The sequence below is a fragment of the Micromys minutus genome, assembly GCF_963924665.1.
Source record: "Micromys minutus genome assembly, chromosome: 7".
Classification (NCBI taxonomy): domain Eukaryota; kingdom Metazoa; phylum Chordata; class Mammalia; order Rodentia; family Muridae; genus Micromys; species Micromys minutus.
Genome location: NC_137976.1, coordinates 35,165,132 through 35,190,689, shown reverse-complemented (window position 1 = coordinate 35,190,689; position 25,558 = coordinate 35,165,132). Strand labels below are relative to the sequence as shown.

The following is a 25,558-nucleotide window of genomic DNA, read 5'->3' as shown; positions in this document are numbered from 1 at the left end:
GAACTTTTTGGTGCTTTTCCATCCCATTTAGAACAAAGTTGTATGTCAACATGATCTACATCCTGCTCCAACCTCCTCCCAACCTGTGGTCCTTCATCATAGGACCTCTACTTCCGACTCTCCTGTCCTCAGACATTCTCATCTCATTTCTTCTGTGTGGCTTTGCTCTGCCCCTGCATATCTCATGACCAACCACCTGCTTCATCAGAACTTTGTAAAACGTCTCCCCAAATGGTGACATCCTATTGAGCCTTTCTAAACTAAGCCTCCTTCCTTACTATTTCCTATCTCCTTGTGTCTTCACAGTACACGCTGCTAGCTGAAATAGATGCCTTATTGTCTATTATCTCTCTTTGGAAAGAGTCAGGAAACTCTATCTGCCTTGTTAACCATCTCTTCCCATTGCCAGATATATGGTATATACTCAACAAAATTGAGCTGACATAATTGGTTTAACAAGGTGCACTGTTGCCCTAAGGAGAAAAATCTGTTTAGAATTCCCCAGGGAGTAGGGAGGTCTGGTTGGGTAGGGTGGGTAGGGGTGGTGACATCCTCATGGAGATGGGGGCAGGGTATGGGATGTTGGCACAGTCAGAGGGTAGACTGGAAGGGGGAATAAAATCTGGACTGTAAAGAAGATTAAATAAAAAAGGAAAGAAAAAATAGAATTAGAAATACAGTATATACTCTTCCTTGTGATTGATTTATTTCTGATTTGGTAGCATTTATCCCAGGTGATTTAAAAACTTATCTGGCTGTTAACCAAAGCTAGGAGCAAGCTCTTTTTCACCTCTTACAAAACACCCCACCTCTACAGACATTTTTCACCATCTTTTTAGTTACTAGTACTCTGTGAAGGAGCTGTGTTCAGGCTACAAAGTGTGGCCACAGCTGGCACTTAGGCTCAAAGTGGCCCTGAATGAAATCCTATCCCATCTGCGTGGCCAGCCGTGGCACTTGAGGAACAAATACTGAGTTATCTATCTAGAAGCCAGTGTCTTAAGAGGACAACCATCATTTAAATCTCAAAGACATTAATTGCATCCCTGGGACCAATGGGTCTCTAGCCATTTAGATCTGGGAGAAATGTCAGCTTCACCCGGTTCACTTGCATTCTTTAACATTCAACAAATGACACTATTAATTTTAATCTTTTCCATTGCATTTTCTGATATGCAAATAACACAAAGTTATGTTCCCTGATCACTGGCACATAGAAGACTCTCAGAATCAAATTGTTAAATAAATGAATATGTGGTGTATAATTTGAAAAGAATTTCAGAGGTCTGAAGAGCCCTTATGATACTAAGAACACCTCATGCAGAAAAGCTGTTGTGGTGCAGTTTTCTCCTTCTATTGCTCCTATCTTAAAAATAATGCCAAAAATGTCATATTTTTAGTCCTCCATTTAATTAAGCCAATACATAAATAAATGACTTATACAATAAACAATGATACATGTGAGTTTTAATTTTTATTATTTCAATGATAAAATAACTTCATGATAAACTATGACTATCATTTGTCTTTTTAATCATATCATAATGTGATACACAGAAAACATGGAAATAAAGGGTGGTATTTCTATCCAGATATGTACAATATATCTATACATTCCCATTTATTATATCTATCGCACTGCTTAGAATTTTAAAGTATGAGCTTCCATGAATATATTCAGTGGAAATTCAACGATTCCTTTAAATGCATAAGACAAGTGTTCCAATTTCAAACTCTGCAACTAAATCATTCCATTTAGTCCACTATCCATGCTTGTCACCCAGGCAGGATCAACACTAGGTAATTTTTATCCTCTTCGCCTCACATTGTAGAGCCTGTCAAAAATCAGACAAAACATCACTAAAAGTCTGTTCGCAAAGATGCTTTTATATATTTTTAAATGAAATATAAAGCCTTAACATTCTAGTATGTTTATGCTTTTAAGAGGTAGAACATTAGTTCCTATGAAAAATGGACAAAGAGAGAATTGGATTCAAATGTATAACCTTATATAACATGGTGCAAGTTTCTTTTAATTAAAAGGGAATCTAATAGAAGACTCTTTAACAAAAACTCATATTTGTTATTGAAGAAATTATTTATACATATATAGGTATGTTTATATGTGCCTGGGCATTCTAAATTTTTTAAAAGTAGCTAGAAATTAGGGAGAGTTTCAATTTTACTTCAATACATTTTAGTTCTAAATTTGTTTTTAAGAATACACACTTTTAATGAGAAGAAATAAAATGTGTTCTAATAGTAGAAAAGTATAAGATCAAGGCATTCTGAAAGCTGTATTTACATATCAAGTTAATAGTTGTATCCAGATCTAACAAGTTCCTATGTTTCAGGAAGATGACTTTAGAGACTGATTTCAGTTGATGAGTAGATAGCATTATCCACAAATGTGGTGTCCTTCTGTTTAAAAATATTAGTTTCATCAAAAATGATTTTAAATATTTTTCTTTATTCCTATCACCATAACTACCAACTATAACTACCAGCCTCAAATTGCTATACAAGATAGATAGATAGATAGATAGATAGATAGATAGATAGATAGATAGATAGATAGATAGACATACAGACAGACATAAAATTATGCATATGGCTCTCATTGTAAAAGGTAGAGATTGGAGGTGCAGAAACCTATTTTCTATCTGTATTGAAGTATTGTTTTTTCTTATAATGCTTTCACTCTCACCATTACCTCTACACAAGCCCATGGCCACCAAGTAACATCAACAGTGAGAGAGGGTTTTTTCTGTCCTTCATCAATTTCAGTGTTCCTCTAAATCGCATGCCATGGTTTCACAAAGGAAAGACTCTACCCTTGTGGAGTAGGTCTGGGAATTATTTGTTATCATAGCTAAATTAAAGGGGCATCTGCCTAACTCAAACTGCTTACCACCAGCACAGCCTTGGAAGAGTTGCTTAATTCACTTTCCTTACCTTCCAGGGGGTCTTACAACAGTCTTTGCCTCGTGCAATTTTGCAAATGAGTTAGTATATTTAAATGACTTAGAATACTGTCTGCTGCATGGGAAGTGCTTAAGCAATATTAGTAAGGAAGTAGCATCATCATCATTTTCATCAGCATCTTCCCCGTGATGCTTGTAATACAATCATGACCCTTAATGTCAGAACACAATCAAATGTGACAATTTGTAAGTATACAGGAAGCTTGCAATCTCTTCTTGGGACAGCATACCAGTTACTGCCAGTCCTTTCCTCACAGTCTTTTGTTCTGCTTCTTTCTATTGGTGGAGGCAATGGGAGACACTCACCACCCCCCAGACGCCAAGATTTAATTCGCATTGCAAAAATGACATACACATCAAGGTATGACGGGTTTATGGCTCACATTATGAGCCTTCCAGAAAGAGCAATAAAGCCTGCCAAGCAGGTCTGATAGGAGCTGAGAACACAGAAAGGATTGACTGACTTGCAATTTTATGGTGGTTTGAGGATAAAACAAAGGCAGAAGATGTTTCCATTTGATGGAGAAGACAATGGTCATGGGATGCCAAAGGAGTATTTTTTTTTTTATGTGTTTTTGTAGATTACTACTAGTACTAGTAGTTTTTTTGTTTCTTAATTTGTTATTTATGAGGCATAAAGGGACATAGAAATGGGACCTGGGAACTCTCAGTGTTTTAGGATTAAAGAAGAAGTCAGCCTCTTTATTAGCTGACTAGAGTAATGATTTGACCTTTTTACAAGGAAGAATGACCTGTTGTAATGAGTATAAGAGACCTTCTGGCCTACAGTCCTACCATAATACCATCTTCATCTTCCCCTCCTGATCCACAGGCTGGAGCATCATTCTTCTCTCCTGGTTAATCCCTTATACCAGCCCCACCAATAAAACCCCAGATAATATAACTCTTCAGAAAAATGCTAAGAAAGGAGAAGTGTTTCATGGTGATATATACTTGCCTAGTATTTCTGACGCTATGGGTTTAATCCTTAGCATTGAAAAATAATAATAAAAAATAGTGATGATGAACATTTTTTGAAAGAATCAACACCTAAGTTTATTTCAGGATAATAATGAACAGAAAACTGCATACAGTTAGCCATCTATGCCCACTGCTCTCACATACATGGACTGAGCCAGTTGTGAGATGAAATTCATGGACACATTTGTACTAGCATGAACATAACTATGTGTTGTCATAACTTCCTAATCAATACAGCGTGACAGCTATTTGCATTCCATTGAGCACTATAAATAAATGAGATTATTTTTAAATATATGGATAAATACAAATGGCTCAAATGCAAATAATAATAAACTTATATGAGCACCTGTAAGTCTATAGATGTCAATGTCCAAGGGTTTCTGTATAAATGGTTGACACAACTATACTGTAATTTCATCTTTCTTTAGAATAACATTTGTAATTATTATTTATTTTGACATTCCAACAATTATGTGATGCTGTAGAAGCTGGTATATTATTCCGTGCTTCAATCATCACCAAAACTTTCACTTGCACACACAGTAAAGTGAGTGTCTTAACAAACATTGATACTTTGCTAGCTTTTGACTAATACCAAGTGCAAATACACATTAGTGGATAGAACAAAGGGTAATTTGTCCTTTTTTTTTTTTAAGCTTTAGAATGCTCTGTAAGATGTTTCCTTTCTTTCCACTGCTAATTAAGTTTGTAATCTTCAGGTATATACGTTTTAAGGCATATGTGTCAGCAAACACTGAGAATCTTGGAGTCTAATAAGTTGAGAAATAAAATGTACAATTAGCTGAGAATCAGAGGCTAGACAGAGAGCCTCCCAGTACAATGTAGTGCCCTTACTCACTCAGTGTTAGACCGATTTGCCTGCCCCTCCTAACAAGTTTACCACTTGCGTCTTCTAAGAAATTACTATTAAAAGTAGAAGAGTTCTGGAACTTTTTATTACCTGTGATTCTGCTTTATAATTTGATCTACTAGTCTCTAGGTTTTGAATCATTTCATTTCAAAATTGTACCTGACACATACAAATTAAACTACAATAATGTTTATTCATCACCTTATTTCAGTAAATACTAAAATTGATACATAGTTATTGCTACGCATTTAAAAGTATGAGTGAGGGCTGGAGAAATGGCTCAGTGGCTAAGAGCACTGACTGCTCTTCCAGAGGTCCTGAGTTCAAGTCCCAGCAACCACATGGTGGCTCACAACCATCTGTAATGGGATCTGATGCCTTCTTCTGGTGTATCTGAAGATAGTGACAGTGTACTTATATATAATAAATAAATAAGTCTTTAAAAAAAAAAGTATGAGTGAGAGGCTGAAGAGATAGCACAACAGACTGCTCTTCCACAAGACCCAGGTTAATTCCCATCACCACATAATAGCTCTCAACCATCTGTAGATCTAGTTCTGGAGATCTAGTACCCTCTTCTGACTTCTGCAACAGCAGTTATGAACATAATGCACATACATACATACATTCAAGCAAAACATCTACTCATATGAACTAAAATTAATGAAATAAACAAGTATGAATAAAAAACAAAAACATAATTATCCAATATAGCCTGAGAATTATGATGAATAACACCCAAAGATGTCCTAAAGATGGCTTGAAAATTTGTATTTAAACTTCTTTATATACTCTTGTTTCTCTTAAGAGCATATAAAACCTTTCAAATGTGAAAATGAGATTTCTGTTCAGTTTGCTATAGTTATGGCAACAGTGGTATTTTTCATCAGGTTATATAATATCACCAGCATAAGCTTATATAATTCCAACAGTATGCAAAGCAATATCACCATTTAATTACCTCTTTGCAGATTTATCGTGATGCCTGTGAAAGTTCAAAGTAATGAAAACATGTTAAAGATGCCTCTTTGAATTCTTAGCATTCCAGTCCTCAAGCAAGGGTCCAGAGATGTGCTCCAAACGGTTTCCAGTCAAATGTTCTTTACCATATCATTTGATAAACGACTATTCACTATGATACACAGTCATCAGTTAGCACTGTTCTTACAGAAACACTGCAAACAATTTAAATGTGCAAAATTATACACTTTCGGTGTAATTGTCGCTCACTCCCAGGCTCCAGAAGGTAAGCATACTTTCAGGCAAATAATTTAAGCAAGCTGTAGTTCAGGCCATCTAACACTGTTAGAATTCCAAACCCAGGTGAGAACAAGCAGAGGCAATTTTTCATGGTCTATATCTCTGAAATCATCCTGTCTAAAGAGTAGGTTGTGTGGCTAAACCTGTTTAATAGTAATCTGTTTGTTCATTTATTTGGTTTTTGTTTTCCTCCTAGGGTGGTACTATCGGCTTTTCATCAACTTCGTGCTACGGAGGCACATTTTCTTCTTTGTACTGCAGACCTATTTCCCAGCCATGCTGATGGTAATGCTTTCGTGGGTTTCATTCTGGATTGACCGGAGAGCTGTTCCTGCGAGAGTTTCCCTGGGTAAATGAAACTTTCCATTTGTTGTAAAGATTATAATCTGGAGGGAAAGCCAAGGAGGTGAAGAAATATGGAAGGTGCATGGAGAAGCGAGGAAGGTGGTAGATTAGTCAGGATGCGGCTGTGTGTTCAGGCTTTAGCTGACTCCAGGGACCAGCTGTTATTGGGTTCTTTCTTTGGCCACTGAGTATTTTGGGGAGAAGGCGTTGCTGACTGATCAGCAGCTGAAAAAAAAAGATGGTATAGTTATGAAACAAAAATGAACCCACTTAAATTCCCTTTGCCACTAAAGCAGCCCTATGTCCCTTAACCAAGTTGATTTGCCTTTGCAAGACAAACTTTTTGTAGCATAGAAGGAAGTAATTCCCTTCCTTAAAGTAATTCGCACTGCGCTCTTGGTCTTTTAAACTCCCCAGCAGAGCATGCTAAATTTGGAAAGATGGGTACTGATCAGAAATTAAAACTTAACTCAAATGTCAAAATAAGATTCAATGATAGTAGAATTTCTAGGAAAACTAGGTGTCTGCCTCATTACGTCCCCACACAGGGGTGATTGCCTAATCCATCTAGCGTGTTAGATGGCACTGTCATACACGCTGATTTATGGGAACCATTTCAGAACCACTTGGTGGTCACTGAGTCCTTGTAAAGTGGAATGTGCCAAGATAAGCACTCAGAAGAAGACATGTTAGTTAGTGAGGACCCAGGAGTTAATGCCCCTTACCTTCTTGACCAGTTTAGGACAATTTCTGGTTTCATGTATTTTTTTTTCTTTTTTACCTGTAGAGCTCTGTCTTGAGAGAAGATTTTAATATGTGCTTCATAATCATTGTAATTGTTGTAACTATAATAAAATTTCATCCCAGAAAGGACAAATTTTGTAGTTAAGGTTCACAAATTTTATGCATACTTCAAAAGATCATTTGAAGACATAAATTATTAATATTAATAATGTGGTCACCTCTTTCCCCTACAAAAGCCACAGTCTGAAAACATATCAGATTTGAGTATCTTCAAGGAAATAAATATCATCTGTGAATGAGTGATTAAATTATTTTGACTGTGCCTTCATATCAGAACAACTGTGCCCTGATCCCAGTACCTCAGGGGTAAGCACAGACCCAAATCAGAGTCTGAGGGCACATGGGAGCACCCAAGAGAGACTGAGAAGGGCATTCAGTCTACAGGGACAGTAGCATGACTTCTAACGATATCCCTCCAGTTGACTGCTCTCTCTGCACTCACATGGTGAGAATGGTAGCTGCAAGAGCTGCCGAGAAGCATGAATGCAGAAATATGATGCTCAAGCTTCTTTGGAATCCTGTCCTCCTATATCTGTGCTCGTCCCTGGGAGATAGGGAAATTTTGCTTATTTATGTAATTTAGCATCCAAATCAGAGTGACCTCTCTCCCACTGTTACCGCAACAACCCACAGCTTTCCCACAACACTGCTCCATTCCCAGGCCTTGGCTTCCTACTACCCTCAAACCCTGCCTTTGTTTCTTGCCTTTCTGAATGCAGTTCTGTTCACTTCCTAGAAGGCACGAGGTGGTATTTCAAAACATGGTTATAATGCGTATTGATCAAGTTAGGTAATTAACATTGCCACCTCATCATGACTTAGTGTTTGGTGCTTTTGAACTCCTAGTAATTAACGAGCTGTATCGTAAGCTATTATAAACTATAGTCCCCAATGTGGCAGAAAACCCACTTTGCTTGTGACTGTGTACCCACTACTAGCCTCTCTCTATCTCCACATCCCCTTACCCTTTCCACCCTCTCATAATTAGTACTTTGTACAATGCTAACATTTTAAATAACTTCAACAATTGAGGGGGAATGTGGAACTTCTCTCTTTTCTGACTTACTTCATTTAACATGGTGTCTTCCACTTCCATCCTCTTGCTACAAATCATAGGCTATCTCTTTTAGGACCTGTAGCACTTCGTTCTGTATATGGGACATTTTCATTCCTATCTATCTTTTCATTCTTCTAGCGTTTGTTAGTGTACAAACCAATGAGCTTCATTATGACACATTCATTGTGTACATTTTGATCATCTTTCATCCCCTATCACCATATTCTACTCCCCACCCCACATTATTTCTCTTCCTTTGCCCCTAAATTCTTGTTCTTCTTTCATGTATTATCTCTAGTGTTTTGGTTTTCCTGTCATTGTTGTTGGTACATGCATATGCACACAGATATACAAATGCATTATTGAGTACAGTTGGTGTATATATTTGTAGGGCTTACACTTTTATACTGGACAATTACTTAAGGACCTCGTCCCTATAAAAGACTGATTCCCCTCTCAGTAAGCATTGAATGCCTTTAGTTCTTTCATCTAAGGGTGGGGCTTTGTGAGATTTGCCCCATCCCCATTGGCAACTGGTGCTGTCATTGTTCTCACTTAGGTAGCCATATTGTTCAGATTTAGTGGGTATAGATTCCCTGTCCTATATAGAAAGCACAATCCTGCAGTAGACATCCGAGTCCTCTCACTCTGAGAGTTTTCCCTTTCCTCGATGTTTTCCGAGAGTTAGGGGTAGGAGGTGTGTATTAGATGTATCAGTTGAGGCTGAGCTCCTTTCAGTTGTTGTCTTCATTTTGACCAAATATGGCTTACTGTAACAGTCTCTATTTGCTGCAAAAAGAACTTTCAACCAGTATAACTTCTAGCTGAATTCTAATACTCATCCTTATACCTACAGATAAGTGTAGCCCTTGTCCACATGTCTATTGATAAGGACTTAGGTTGAGTTATTTTGAATTACACATCAATTAACATCCATGTGCAGTCATCTCACTGACATGTTGTTACTGTTCCTTTCTGGCACATACCCAGATGCAGAGTAGCTAGGTTGTATAATACATCTATTTTTAGTATTTGGAGGAGCTTCCATACTGTTTTTCATAAGCTTCTTAGTATCTTTGTATGTGTGTCTGTCTGTGTCTCTGTCTCTATCTCTCTATTTCTCTGTCTCTCTGTCCATCCGTCTCCCTTTGCATGTGTGTATGTTTGTGTACGTGTGTGTTTATATGTATGCGCATGTGTGTATGCCCTTGTTGGCCATTTTAATTGGGGTAAAACAATCACTTATTGTAGTTGGATTTGCATTTCCAATATGTACAAAGAATTTGAGCATTTTTTTACAATTTGTACAAAAATGAATATCTTCTTTTGAAAAGTATGTACTCATATTCTTTGCTCATTAATAAGTAGACTACTTATTTTGTTAAGTTTTTAATGTACACTATGTACTTAGGTTATAATTCCTTTGTCAAACTAATGGGTTAGTTAGTAAAAGTATTATGTAAGTAGTCTGGTCACTGTGGTTTTTTCTTTTACTCTACAGACCTTCTTAGTTTAAGTTAGCTACTTTTTCTACTTTTGTTTTTATACTTTGTGCTTTGGGAATGTCATCCAAAAACCCATTGTCTATACCAATGTTTTAATGTGCCCCCTATATTTCCTTCTAGTAGTTTAGTATTTCAGGTGTTGTGTTCAGACAAGGGATCCTATCGCTTTCTTCAGTGTTGTAATAAATTTTCCCTGGAAGTAGTGAGAAATCTGGTCTTATTAAATCCCCCAGGATGTGATTATTTCTAAAAAGTTACAGTGTAGAATCTGAAACTGCCTGGCAGATGAGAAGCCACTGGTCTGTTTTGTACTGTGAACAGATATTTCACCTACCGGCTTAGATACTTGAAAAGTATTAGATTACAGAGCAACCTCCAGATCTCTCAAAGATTCCTGTAATTTATTATGTAACATCAGAAAAAAGATTGACATTTCCATTAATTCCTCATAAAAAATTGAGGAATAGGAGGTTGATAATGACATATGTAAGTCTGGCAACATTGTAGGGTAGACTGGAAAGTGAGGGTCACATGGTTAACAATCAACAGCCTGGTCCTTTCACTTCATGAGTGAACAGCCCAGGTTTAAGAAAATTAGTATAAAATACTACTCCAATTGTGACGATTATTTTGCCTTGCTCTTTTGAATAAAAATGGAATTTCACTAAAAAGAAAGAGAGTAGGAAATGTTGAAAGCTTACAGATCAACAATACCACAAATAATAAATCAATGGATAATCAAGTTGATGTCTAGTTCACTCTTGACTCTTTAAACTGATGGTGTTTCTGAAAATAGCTTTCATTCTTTGGTTTGTAAAAATGCTGCATAAACTTCACTTTACACCATACAAAATGGTTTGAATTAATGCGCACATACAAGAGAAATTAATGTTATCAGCACAGAAATTGCCAGTCTCTCATGACATTCCCTAGACTCTGGTACCCCTATGAATAGAAATTGCTTCTACTGGCCACTGAGCGGTGCTGTGATATATAGTTCAAATCCTTTCTTTATGTGCTCCATATTGTCCTTATAGCTATGTCTATAGGAAAAAAAAAAAGTTCTTATTTAAAAAATGCTTTCTTACATGAAGACAAATGAAGACCATCCCTCCATCAGGAAACAATTTATAACACGTCACTGAAGGGGTTAATAAAGTCAGAAGTCCCAACAAGTGATGTCTGAGAGCCTACTGCTGTCATCATGGTTAATGAACTACTGATCAATCATGCCTGGCCATCAATGGCCAATAAAATGCAGACATGAAGAGTCCTCCCCAGACTGCCCTTAATTCACCCACGCATGTGCTTAAAAGTTAATATGGTGAAACTGCGAAGGCTCGGGGGAGCTGAGTCAAACGGCCTGGCTAAATATTTTCTTATAACATCTTTCTAACTATGCATACTGATATCAGTAGGTGGGAATGTAATTTCCTAATGCAGTGTATGACCTTTCCTTGACTAAATGGTCAGTTCATGTGATTCAAAACCCTTTATTGGGATGTTCAGTTTAATGGATCTGCAAGGAATACCATTTGTCAAGATTAATGTGTTTCCAAGGAATGGCTCGGGACATAATAGGTATGTTTAATATGGCTCTAATAGTCCCAGCTTCCCCTTCAATTGCTTCAAGAATTAATACCGTTTATCTTATCATTTATTCCCCCATCCAACAACTCCTCCTACTCTGTCGTTAATTTTATCATTACTATTATTGCTGATTTTATTCAATAAAAATATGTACTTTCGGTGAATAAAATAAATATAGAACTGGTAAATGAGTTGGACCAAACATCCTTTTATGAGAAAATGATTGATACTTAATTCCTCCCTGGCAAATATAGATAACTATGGTTTATTTTTATTAATCCTAATAATCAATGGTTCTGGTGTGCACTCATAACTCATGCACACTTGTAACTTTCCTGAACCATTATTTTATCCACTAAGTCTAAATTGCTATCTGTTGAAAAACACTAAAGTTCTATGTTCTATGTCTTATAAAATGAAGAAAAGATATCTAAATTTTTAAGTACTTATGCAAGCTATTCTATAGGGTTTCGAGTTCCGGTCTGGCCCCCTGAAAGTACAAAGTACCTTCTAACCTCTTAATATATCCTCACAGTACTTTGTAGCATATTGCCTCAGAGACCTACCATATATGGAAAACAATTAATAATTGTATAAACAAAGGGAATTCTCTTCCATGTCTAAAATGAGAGATAGTAGTTATGCAAAAAATTACAGGTTTAGCAGTAACAGAAAGAAATCTGAATCTTGCTCCTGACAAAATGTAAGCCGATCACTCGGCTATTCTCAGCATATATTTAATTTTTATAATCTATGTCCAATATTTACCAAAGTGCATGAGAGGTAAATATCTGATTGGAGCAACCCACTTTTGAGCTATAGTCTTGGTTTCAGCTCTTTGTAATACATTAGTAAAAGTTCACATCTCCATGTGTGTAACAAGTGCTTTTTGAAGCCAAACATGGAAACAGTGTATAGCTGTGTGCTGGCTATTTGCTGCTTTGTTTGTTTGTTTGTTTATTGTTGTTGTTTGTAGAGCTAAAATTGAATGAGACAGTCCCTTTGCTTAATGCTAAGGGCTAGAATAGAATTTATAAGTCCAATCAGTGTTGAGGTAAGATTCTGGATTTCACCCCCCCCCCCCGCCCCCATGGTCACTATCAAGATACCAGGCTGTACTGTGCTTTGTTATAGAAACTAAAACTTCATTTGAGATTGAGTGGCTCTGTAGAATTGCCACTGTATTTGACACAGGGCTCTCTTGCAATAGCACTTTGCATAATCCTGTAGAGAGGATAGAAGCCTCTTGGTAGAAGTATCTCTTGGTTAAGAATAAACCACAGTCCTCTTCCAGCGGTTGGAGACTCCCCACAATCCATAAACTCCCTCAGAATTTCATTTGTATTTCCCTGGTGTGAAGTTAACAAATAAAACCACTGCAGCCAGTGCATTTCAAATATTTACAATGCTGTACCTTCTCTCCAGACAGCGCTCTAGCAACATCCTTCTGAGAATTTAAGGTAGAATCGCATAGCTAGTGTTTTACTAAAATCTGAGTCACTTTTCCCCATTGTCTTCTGGAACTGGAACTCCCAACTCTTCACCTAGAATGATCATAAAGAGAACAAAGAGGGAAAAGACAGAAGAGAAAGACTCTGCACACACACACATACAGAGAGAGAGAGAGAGAGAGAGAGAGAGAGAGAGAGAGAGAGAGAGAGAGAGAATGGGGAAGGGAGAGGGGGGAGAGGGAGAGGGGAGGGGGAGGGAAAATAGGAGGGGAGAGGGAAGGGGGGAAAGAGGAGAGGGGAAGGGAGAGGGAAGGGGAGAGAGAGGGAGGCTTCTAGATAGATTATGGAGACGGGAAGGAAGAGGGGTAAACGGTGACAGAGCGTGAAGAGAGAAAGGAGGAATAATGACTGGCATTCACCAGTAGCTCAGAAACGGCCTCTGACAGTAGTGCACATACACTGAGCTGAAGTGTAGTTTTATATATGGGGGTTCAAAGAGAACAATGATGGCTCTTTAGAATTCTTGATAAAAGAAAAATGTGAGGAACTAGTACTCAAGATCAACTAAGACAAAGATAAAGTCCCTTTGCAGCAGGAAAGAGTAAAGGTAGACAAAAGCAACTTCTTACAAACAGGAGCTATTAGGTAATGTAGAGATGGTTGCTAAAAATGGGGTTGTCATTTCTTTCTAAGAAGAATTCCTTAAATTGGCCAAGAGTTTACCTAACTTGGATGATCAGTTTTCCATCCATTTGAAGGACTGGCTTCAAGCATGTTGGGTTTTGGGTGTTTAGATGGAAGGATGTTCGATGTGAGGTGTAGGCAACAGCCAGACATTGAGGATGAGAGAAGAATCCAATGAGAACCTTTCAACGCCCAGAGCTAGCACACAGCAGTTCACTCCAGCTCCGTGGCGCTAGACTGATTTTGTTAAGAGAAACATGGTGATGACCTAGGAATTGAAATGCTGTGCGCTGAGTTCGTCATTCATTCTCCTTGAACTGCAGGCATCACCACGGTGCTCACCATGTCCACGGTCGTCACCGGTGTGAGCGCCTCCATGCCCCAGGTGTCCTATGTCAAGGCCGTGGATGTGTACATGTGGGTCAGCTCCCTCTTCGTGTTCCTCTCTGTCATTGAGTACGCAGCAGTGAACTACCTCACCACCGTGGAAGAGTGGAAGCAACGCAACAGGACGGGAAAGGTACAGTTCTGCACTGAATGTCAGCTCCTTCCAGAAAGGGCTGGGCTTGGTATCTTTTCCTGATGCTATGATAAAAATACCCTGACAAAAGCAACTTCCAGGAAAGAGGGTTTATTTTGGCTCCAAATGCAAGGGTACCATCCTTCACAGTGGGGGAAGTCAAGGCAGCAAGAGACTGAAGCAGCTGTTCATATTTCACCCACCACCAGGAAGCAGAGAACAATTAATGCAAGCTGCTGCCTCTTTCTTGCTTATACAGCATAGGATCCGAGCCAAGGGATGGTGCCACCCACAGTGGGACTGGCTTCCGACCTCAAACAACACAATTAAGAGAACAACCTACTGATAGGCCCAGGGGCCGGTCTGGAAAGTGATTCTCAGTTCTGTCAAAATGACAATTAGCAGTAAACATCCCAGGGCAAAAACTAACTTCCTTAGCAAGATTCCTGCAGTTTATCAAACCCTTGCATTAAATCCAAATGCCTTGGCTAGGGTCAAGTCAGCAGGATTTCGAGAACATAATGTGGAACTTTAATCTCTGCTCTAAGCTAGCTGCTTTCCTCAGCATCCTCAGTCACTCTCTCTAAGGGCTTTTGTGCATAAAGAATTCTCAGTGTGGATTGGTCCCCCAACTCTGCCCCATTAAAAGAAGATGTTGTACAAACTACTTCTTTTCTAATTGTTGATGATGGCAGTGGTCATGATGGTAATGGTGGTGATAGCTAGAAAGTATTAAGCATCCATCCTCTATTGGCATTATGCCAACACCTGAAACATGTTAGTGATTTGATTTTTGTGCTAACCCTGAGTGGTCTAGGTTTTCTTACCTTCAGTTCACAGAGGGAAAGAATAGTGCAGCCAAAGTCTAACAGTTAACGGTCTCAAAATTAGCTTGTGTGCCTATGACTATAAAGGCTCTGCTCTCAGCCAGTAGTGATATTTTTTTCCTCTTTGTCACTTAGAAGAATACTAAAAATGTGAGCACTCTCTGAGCTCCACCCTACAGTTACCTGGCAATAGTCAGGCATACCTGACTCACTATAAAAGGGGATGCTTGACCCCTCCTCTCTCTCTCTTGTTCTCTCTTGCTTTCCCTTCACCTGTCTCTCCCTATTCCCTCTCCCTTTTTCCATATGCTCAGGGTGGGCCTCTACCTCTTTACTCTCTCTCTCTCTCTCTCTCTCTGTGTGTGTGTGTGTATGTGTGTGTCTTTTTCTGCCTCTACTACCCTCTTGACTCCCCTCCCCAAGCCCTGAATAAATTCTATTTTATACTATACCATCATGTGGCTGGTCCCTCAGGGGGAAGGAATGCCTCAGCATGGGCCTGCTGAGACACCCCCTTCCCCCACAACTCACTACACCTCCACCAAACACCCCTCCCCCTCCTCCTCCCTTTGTCTTTTATAATCACATTAAGAACAAAATGGGGAGTCTTCTTTCCATAATGTCCTTCTAGTTTTTATTTTGACATTTCTTTTTTTTAGATTTATTTATTTATTTTATGTAAATACACTGTAGCTGTTCTCAGACACACCAGAAGAGGACATCTGATTTCATTACAGATGGTAGTGATCAACCATGTGGTGGCTGGTAATAGAACTCAGGACCTTTGAAAGAGCAGTCGGTGCTCTTAACCGCTGAGCCATCTCTCCAGCCCTTGATATTTCTTAATGAAATATATTTCTTGCTTTCTACTGCTGTGTTTCACAAATAATTTGAATACCAGTCTCTGTTCTTATGAAAACTTATAGACAATTTCTGTATGTGCACATATACACATATACATAAAATGTGTTCACACTGGCTTTAGACATTTGTTTTAAAGCTTTTTTTTTTTTTTTTTTTTTTTTTTACAAAAGAAATATCTGTATACAGATTTTTTGCTGCATGGGCCACATGTGTTCAGTGCCCACAGAGGCCAGAAGAGGGCATTAAATCTTTTGGAAATGAGGTTCAGACTCTAGTGTACTCTATCATGTGGGTACTAGAAACAGAAACCAGGTCCTATGCAGAAAACCAGGCCTTGTGCAAGAGCAGTCAATGTTTATAACTGCTGAGTTATGTATTTCTCCAGCCCTAATGTTTGCAGATTGTTTCATGGACATTTGTGCCTACTCAATATTGTTTGATATTGTAAATTTTCTAATGAGAGCATTTATTTTCACACTGTGTTTTAATCTCATCTTCATCCACTGAAACTTCAAGTCTGAGCCCCCATTTAAGTTGTGCAGAAACAATCTTCTCTGCTTTACAGGAGAAGCAGAATTTTAATGAAATCTAATGAATTGACAAGTGATACACAGAGAACTGAGTTTTAATTCAGGCCTCTGAGAATAATTTCAGTCTTTCATTTTATATCCTTTGAGTCAAAGCCCTAAAGTAACTGACTTTGTTTTATTCAAGAGCTTTTGTTTCCTTTGCTAACCGCCATGCATATGTGAGGACGCAGGTGTGAGGACACCAGGAACTTTCAGTTGCATGTGACACCAGGGTACATATACATCACCAGTGTTCTTGTGGAGCCTAACTCTGCAGAACTGAGGTAAAACCTGGGAGGCTACTCATTTGATAAGCTCCAGGTGATGATGCTAAAGCCACTGGTCCACACCAACAGCGGAGAAAGCAATGAGTTGGATAATCTGTGGAATGAAAGACTGATGGGCAAATGAGGGAAAGTGTGTATAGAGGGGAAGATGTTTTTGTTTGCTTCCTTTCAATGTAGTGACTAGTTAATGCAAGGACGGGACACTGACATAAACTGGGTTCACTCATCTATTTCCTTGGCTCTGAAAAATACCTTCCTGTTCTTACTGCCATGCAATGTTCATACCACCTGAATCTTTTATTATTACTTACATTTGTTCCCTGACAATATTCCACATGGATAGTATACTTACTAAATACGTTCAGCCCAGACCCTCTCCTATCTTCCTATACCCACTCCTTGTATCTATCTCTGCTCCTTTCCTTCTCATTTACAAATCTTTTTTTGATGTCCATAGCTGTTCATTTTGTTTTGTCCCACTTAGTTTAACAAGGGCTGTCTATATGAAGGAATGTGTTGGAGCTTCTTGGACTCAGCAATGGATATACAACTGAAGACAAGAACTCTCCCTCTTCCTGTATCTATTAATAATCAGCTGTAATGGGGAGCTCTTCCTTCAGCCGTGACTAGTGATTAACAGGGCCAGTTTGCTGTGAGCCCAGTGACAGTTCTCCCAGTAGATGAGTGTTCATGATTGAATTTGTTCTACAGAATCTAGAGGATGGCACATCTCAGCCATTCACCACATTTCCTGCCTCTACTCTCTGTTCTAGCCCCTCTTCTACATTGTTCCCTGGGTGTTTTAGGAGACCGTGTAAATGTCTTGTCCAGGACTGAGCCTTCAGTTATCACTTATTCTTAGCCCCTTGAGTGGCCAGAATTCTACATTCCCTATAAGAAGAAAACTGTCTGATTAAGGCTAAGAGTAGTAGCTTTTGCCTATACGTATAAACACAGGTATTTAGAAGGCAGTTTGATGCTGTGTTAGTTTCATTAAACAACAGTAGTAAGTTCCCTCTGTTGAGCCCATCACTTCTTCAGGAATGAGTTGTTAACAATGACTGCAGTACTATACATGATTTTCCTCCCATGGAATGGGCATTAAAACCGAACAGAAGGAGTGTCATTACCTCCAGTAGGCAGCCTATTGCACTGGGTTTTATATCTTTCCTATCAGACTAGGCTTTGTGGTTTGCAGGATTCACAGTTGGATAAGACAGTAGAACCATGTCTCCCCCACTCACCTACACAGTGCATTTCAGTACTTTGAATGCTAAACAGCAGCCAGGAGGTTTTCAGATCCGTATCAGCTTACTTTGTTTATATCCGTTGTGGTGTGTTCTTAGACTCTAGTTTGGATGAGCAACCAAGAGGGCTGCTAAGAACTTGGGTAGATTTGAATGTCCTCAGGAGCCTCCATGAACAACTTCTGTAAATGTTACCCACGTCTGTAACTGGGAATTTGTTAGTTAACCCACTGCATCTACAAGAATTGTCTGGCTATGCATGATAACTCATTCGGGTTACAAGTACTAGGCTTTCCTATGGCTATTTTTTTTTTTTACACATCCTCTATTAGGCTAATTTTCTCTGCCCCACCTTCCTCCCAAGTCATCTCACTTTCTGACTCCCATCTTAACCCTTTCTTCATGCCCAGCATTTTCCCTCTGTACTTTGCTTTTACTATCCCTCCTTACTTAGGGCAACAGAACCTAACAACATCCCATTTCTTTTCCTGGATTCCCAAGGCACTCCAAGTTAAACAAGTAGAAACTAAGAGTTAAAACTGAGATCTGCACATGAAAGATTATGTCACCTGGCCTAGTTTCATCCATCCAACTGAAAAGATCATAATTCCAGGTTTTTAAATATCTGAAAATAAACACACTATTGGATGTAGCTATTCATTAATTGATAGACATCTGGTTTCTTCCATTGTATAGCTATTATAAACAGAACAGCAGTATGCATAGATCCACAGGTATCTCCACAGTATGCTATAGCATCCTTAAGTTATCCCTAGAAGTAGTATAGCTGGTTCCTATGGTAATTACAATTCTAGACTTTGCACTACTTTTGTACTTTTAGAGAAACCTCCAGATGGATCTCCAAAGTAGCTTCAACCAACTTCAACCAATAGTGTATAATAATTAATTCCTCTTTCTTCACAACATTTGCATGTACAATGATAGCCATTGTAACTGAGGTGAAACAGAATTGTAAAATAATTTAAATCTGCATTATTTTGTGATGGTTAAGGATGGTGGACACTTTTGAAAGTGACTCCTTGACATATATATTTCTTCTTTTGAGAACTCTCTTTACTTCTATAGCCATTTTAACTAGATTTTTTTTTATTAATTGGTGTTCAAATTAATTAATTTGTGGTGGTTTAAATAGGTTTGCGCCATTCCCAGACCCATGTGTTTGAATACCTGACCCACAAATAATGGCATTACTAGAAGGTGTGGCCTTGTTGGAGTAGGTGTGGCCTTGTTGAAGGGCTTGTGTCGCTGTCAGGGTGGACTCCTAGGTTTAAGCATTGCCATTGTAGAATTCTAGTCTCCTCCTGGCTGCCTGCTGGACACAGACTCCTTCTACCACCTACAAACCAAGATATAGAATGCTCACCATATCTGCCTGTACGCTGCCATGCTTCCCATCATGATGATAAAGGACTGAACCTCTGAAACTGTAAGCCATCCCCAATTAAATATTGTCCTTTATAAGAGTTGCCTTGGTCATGGTGTCTCTTCACAGCATTGAAATCCTAACTAAAACAGTGTTTTCTTAGGGTTTTGCTTTGTTGTTATTTCTTTGTATATTCTAGAATGAATCTTTTGTTAGATGTTCAGATGGTAAAGATTTTCTCCTTTTTTGTGGCCTGCCTCATTACTCCATCAACAGTTTCTTTTGCTGTAGAAAAGACTTAAGTTTCATGAGATCCTCTTTGTAGACTATTGCTCTTACTCCTTGCACCACCTGAGTGCTATATAAAAACCAAATACCTGTAACTATGTGTTGAAATGCACTCTCTGTTTGTTCCTTTAGCAGTTTCAAATTAGCAGTTGTTATGTTTGATCCTTGAGCCATTTTTAGTTGTTTTGTGTAGGGTAAGGAGATACAGATCTAGTTTCATTCTTTTGCATGTTGGTACCCAGGTTTCTCAGTACTGTTTCTTAAAAACACTTTTCTCTACTGTGTAGTTTTGACAATGTTGTCAAAGAACAGGCAGCTGTAGTTAAGGAGTTTGATTTGGGTCCACTATTGTATTCCCCTCATCTATGAGTCATCTTTGGTTCTACTAGCTTGGTGTTTTTATTACTATGCCTCTAGAGTATAACTTAAACTCAAGTTGGTGCTACCTCCTATAATACTCCTTTTGTTCAGGATTGTTTTGGTCGTTTAATCTTTTGTGCTTCTATATAAATCTTAAGGTGTTTCTATTTTTCCTATGTCTATGAGAAGTGGCCCTGAAACTTAATTGAGTGCGATGGTTTGAGTAGTAATAGCCTCCACAGCATCATGTGTTTGAATGTTTGGCCCAAAAGGAAGTATCATTATCAGGAAGTGTGGCCTTGTTGGAGGAAGTGTGTCAGTGTGGAGGTGGGCTTTCAGGTCTCCTATGCTCAAGCCATGCCCAGTATGGCACACTGCATCCTATTGATGCCTGTAGATCAAGGTATAGAACTCTCAGCACTTCTCAAGCACCATGTCTGCCTGTATATCTTCCTGTCTCCTACCATGAATATAACAAACTAAGCCTATGCAACTGTAAACAACCCAGTTAAATGTTTTTCTCCGAAAGAGTTTCTATGGTCATAGTATCTCTTTACAGCAATAAACCCTAGACAAAGATTTTCACATTGCATTGAATCTGTAGATTGCCTTTATTGAAAGCCATTATTATAGTATCCATATCCCATGAGCATGGGGAATCTTTTCCATCATCTAGTGTTGTCTTCATCCCTTTCTTCTAGATTTTTTATTTTACTGGAATATAGGTCTTTTTAATGTGTTACTATAATTTTCTAAATTTTGTACTCCAATGCCTTCCTTTCATCTCTAATTTTATTCATTTGTGCCTGCTCTCTCTTTTGCTTAATTTGGAAAAGTGTTTGTAAATCTTGTTTATCTTTTCAGAAAATCAGTTCTTTATTTCATCAATTCCTCATATTAGTATATTTTATTTAATCCTACCTTGTTGCTAGCATTTTTCCCACCTACTGTTTCTTATTTTTTTTCCTTGAATTTAAGACTTTCTGGTACATCATTAAGTTTGTTCTTTTAAATCCTACTTATTTATGTCATTACTTAGAGATATAAATGTTACTCAGGACAGCCTTCATTGTATCCCATAGATTCTGATATGTTCTGTTAATTTTCACTTGAATCTAGAATTTTTTAAATGTTCCTTATTAGTTACGTCAGTGACTCATTTAGAAATAGTGTGTTATATAATCTCTCTGAGTTTATGTGCTTTCTGTATTTTCCTTCGATGTTGATATTTAACTTTGTCCAATTGTGATAAGATAGAACGCAGGAATTTCAAATTTTCTTTATAGTCAAGATTTGCTATGGCTGCCAATTTGACTATATCTAGAATTAACTAAAACCCCAGCAGCTGGATACAACTGGGAGGGACTTTTTTTCTTGATTAAGAAAGACGCCTCACGTCTCGCCGGTTGAAACAGGCGTGCAACAACACAAGATTCTTCTGCGGACAACCTTTATTGTACAGCACTCTGAGCAGGGGACTTCCTGAGCAGGAAACTTCTCTCTGAGCAGGGGACTCTCTACCGGGGTCTTCTGTATAGGCGATCTCTCACGTGCGACCTCCCTCCCCTCGTGGGATCTCCCCTCACCGGGTCTTCCTCATGTGATCTCTCTTACTGGGTCTCTCTCCCACGTGCGATCTCTCCGAAATCTCTTCTATCAGGTCTCTCTCCACATGGGATCTCTCTGCCATCTCTCTTACCCAGTCTCTCTCCATGTGGGATCTCCCACAATCTCCCCACGTGGGGGAGAAATGCACTGCTTATATATGCCTAAGAGACTTGTGTTGCTACCTGATTGGTGCATCCTCCAGTAGCTCATTCACGTGCCCTGAGATTGGGCTATGACTTATGTGGTTGCCAAGCAACACAAGGGGAAAGGTTTTTGTAGGCTGAATAATGGGCAGGAAGCTGGCGCCATCTATTGGCGCCAACGGCTTCCTACAGAAATGGGAAGGCCCACTTTTAATCCAGATCTTTTGAGGAGGGAAGATCTACCTTTAATCTGGGTCACACATTCTTGTAGCAGCCTATATAAAAGACACATGAGAGAGAGGGGAGTGGGGGGGAGGGCATAACATTTGAAATGTAAATACAGAGAATATCCAATAAAATTGAAAAAAGACACATGAAAGAAAAGTGTCTGCTTCTTGCCTGCTGGCTCTCACATTCAGTAACAAGTTCATCTGTTCACTGTAATTAAAGTCTACTTCTTTGAGATTCTGGTGTACACTGAGGAGCAGCTCAGACATTGAGCCTCATGGACTGAACAACTACTGGTTTCTTGAACCTTCTGTGCGTAGACAGCATTGTTGGATTAGCTGGATCATAACCATTCTAAAAAATTCCATATATATAAACATACATATGAAGGGAATTTATATGTGTATACATGTGTATGTATATATATATATATATATATATATATATATATATATATATATATATATATATAGGCATGCTAATAGAATATAGATGCTGATAATAGATAGATAGATAGATAGATAGATAGATAGATAGATAGATAGGTAGGTAGGTAGATAGACAGATAGAGAGACAGATAAAATCCTTCTATAAATTCCATGTTTCTGGAGAATCCTGACTAACACACTAGCTTTATGATTTCATATGTGGTTTATTCAAAAGAAAGTTTCATGGGCTACAAAAGCTAATGTATGTCCCTTAGTGTTTAGGTGGGATGTTGTAGATATTTGCTAAGTACATATATGATTTACTGTTTCTTTTCACTCTAGTGTTTCTCCGTAGCTTTTTATTTTTGGTTTTGTTGTGTCCCAATGGTCTATCTACTGGTGATAGTCATGCTTAGAAATTCCCCACTTCTATGATGTTAGGATTAATTTGAGGCTTTATAACAAGCGGTAATATTTTATGCAATTTGATGCACCTGTGTTTCATGTGCATCTGTTTAGAATTACACTATGCTGTTCATGGATCATTTCCTCATGGAGGGTGATGAGAATTTATTTCTTCTTCCTAGTCTTTTTTTTTTTTTTGAAGTTTTCTACCACCAAGACCACCTCTACCACCACCAACAACCCCAGTGTACAAACATCAATCCCACTATCATCACACACACACACACACACACACACACACACACACACACACATACACATACACACACACACACACACATATGCACTCATACGCACATACACACATGCACATCTTAGCCAGCCACTAAATACCAGAAACAGAGAAAACATTGTAAATAATAAGTTTTTAAAACACTCCTTAGTGTTGAACTAAGCCCAGAAGGGAAATAGAAGGTTTTCCCTAATTTCAGAACCAAGTAAGCCTATGGTAGTCAGCTCTGTATCTAGATAAGACTTGGCTCAATTGAGTGCTTATCTGGGCTCTGGAGACAAAAAAAAAAATCAGACTATTTCTAAATACGTTTCTATCAGACAAATCACTTACAAACCTGTAAAAACTGTAGGTTTTGGTAAATTGTGGTCTCTAAGAATTACAGAGGTAATTCTAGATTGTCAATATGGAAAAAGAAAAGAATACTCCTGTTCTGTAAGATGAGTCTTCTTTAGCATGCTGATAGTGTTTATTCAGATAAAAAGTACAGCAGATGAGATGGCCCAGTAGCATTGTGGGTAGGAGAGAATCCATTGACAATACTGTAGCTTTTAAATACTTAAATGTGTGGTTGAATATTATTGGTTATCTGAGGCTACTCAGCCATAAGTTCTTGCGTATTTATTTTGTGTATATTCAACTTATTACAGAATGTTCCTATTCTATAAAACGTAGAAGGGAGATATAATTTAAAAGTGTGGGTCTCCACTGATTCACTAACTGACTGCACAGATTAGTCGCCGGGTCTTCTTGATTCAGTAAAATAATATAGGTTTAAATTGCTATGAACCAAACAGGCATTTTGAATAGATTTTATTCTGTAGCTTCTGATTTGAATTCTGAATAATTTCATCTAGAAAAGTATCTTCAATTTTGTTCATTTTTCAGCTTCCCTAAAGATCGAGAAGGATTTGATTTTCTCCAAAAGCAATTACTAACAGCTGCTTCCTAGACACTACTTGATGCTAGAGAGCCCGACTATCTCCAAATGTAAAACTCAAAAGAAAAAGTCAATATAGATTCAATCAGGCACAGTTGCTATAAAAATCATTAATAATTTACTGCTTCAGAAAAATAAGCCAATTTCTTTGCAGTTAATCTGGCTTTGTTAGCATCATTTTGAAGTTTTTTTTTTTTCTTGTTTTTTTTTTTATTTTGGAGGGGGTTATTTGCTTGTTTGTTGGCAAAAATAGAAAGATCTGTCTAGTTTCGCTTTCAAAGAACAAATAAAATCATTTCACTAACTCTTCCCCAACTCAAGTACAAGTAGAAAGTGACTATTACTTTGGTTTGAGACCAGAAACTAAAAGAAAAAACATAGGTCTCTGCATCATTATATTCTTTCTACAGAGAAAAATAATAAGTTGGAAAGCAAATCCAAGAAGACCATAATTGATAATTCATACTCACACACCACACCTAAGGCCATGGCACACTGTTCGAGTTACTCATAACAAAGAGGAATGCAAGAATCTGGGATGACTGTTTATCAGCTCAGGACTAGATTAGACATTACTGACATTATATTCGTATAAAATTTAATTGTATGATACCTAAATAATTCATGGAATTAAATATAAACCATCTTATAAATCAGGATGTGTAAGACAATGTTTCCTGCTTATTAGTAAAATGATTTTTAAGTCAGATGCCTGAAACAAAACTAGAATTCTATTTTTTATACCAAGCAAGGCAAGCTGAACATTTATAGAAACTGTTTAATGTCTGACTTTTATCTTTCTATAGTTTCTATTCATAAACTAGTATTTGTGCCTTACTAAAAAAATGTCTTTTTGACAGAATGTATCTGGAATGTACAATATTGATTCAGTTCAAGCCATGGCCTTTGATGGCTGCTACCATGATGGTGAGAATGATGTGGACCAGACTTCCTTCTTTCTGCACTCAGAAGAGGATTCCATGAGAACAATGTTCACAGGAAGTTCGTGTGCAGATCCATCTCAGATAAAGAGAAAATCCCTGGGAGGAAATGTTGGTGGAATCATCCTGGATAACAACCACGTCATTGATACCTACTCTAGAATTGTATTCCCCATTGTTTACATAATATTTAATTTGTTTTACTGGGGTATATATGTGTGAAGAGGACTGTTTTGCTTGCTGACTTATTTCATTTCTTTGCAGTACTCAGAATGTTGCATGTGCTTGATGAGTATTTTACCATTCCCAGCCTGAAGAGGAATGTTTTACATAAACTTCCATTGGAGTCAGATGGTGTTATTTACCTCCTGGATATAAATTGGACAGTTAAACTGGGATAGAGCCAGTCATGTCTCTTGGCCTCAAGAAGATGTAAGAGATGACTGATTAACATTTATTGCAATGTTCAGAGTCTTGGAGAAATTTGACTGTATGAATAAGCATCATGGGCATGTGTATAATAAGGGAAATTTTTCCATCAGCAATAAATATTTTGTAATTATTTCATCTTGACACACATTTTGTAATAATGAATTTTTTAAACTAGGGAATGAAGCAGGACTATGGCAGCCATTCAAGGATAACTGATTTCTTAGTGTCTGCCAAATGACAAATAATATTGTCCTAAGGGA

At 38.0% G+C, this 25,558-nt stretch overlaps 1 protein-coding gene across 1 annotated transcript in view; it reads left to right on the top strand.

Annotated features, from left to right (window-relative positions):
* GABRR3 (gamma-aminobutyric acid type A receptor subunit rho3) overlaps window positions 1–25,088 on the top strand; it is a gene marked incomplete at both ends in the record, with an annotated part of 55,942 nt that extends 30,854 nt beyond the window's left edge. The window contains 3 exons of the mRNA XM_080919195.1: window positions 6,296–6,448; window positions 13,859–14,055; window positions 24,789–25,088. Coding sequence (XP_080775321.1) covers window positions 6,296–6,448; window positions 13,859–14,055; window positions 24,789–25,088 — 650 coding nt within the window. The remainder of the gene's footprint in view (window positions 1–6,295; window positions 6,449–13,858; window positions 14,056–24,788) is intronic.
* Window positions 25,089–25,558: the final 470 nt, after the last annotated feature.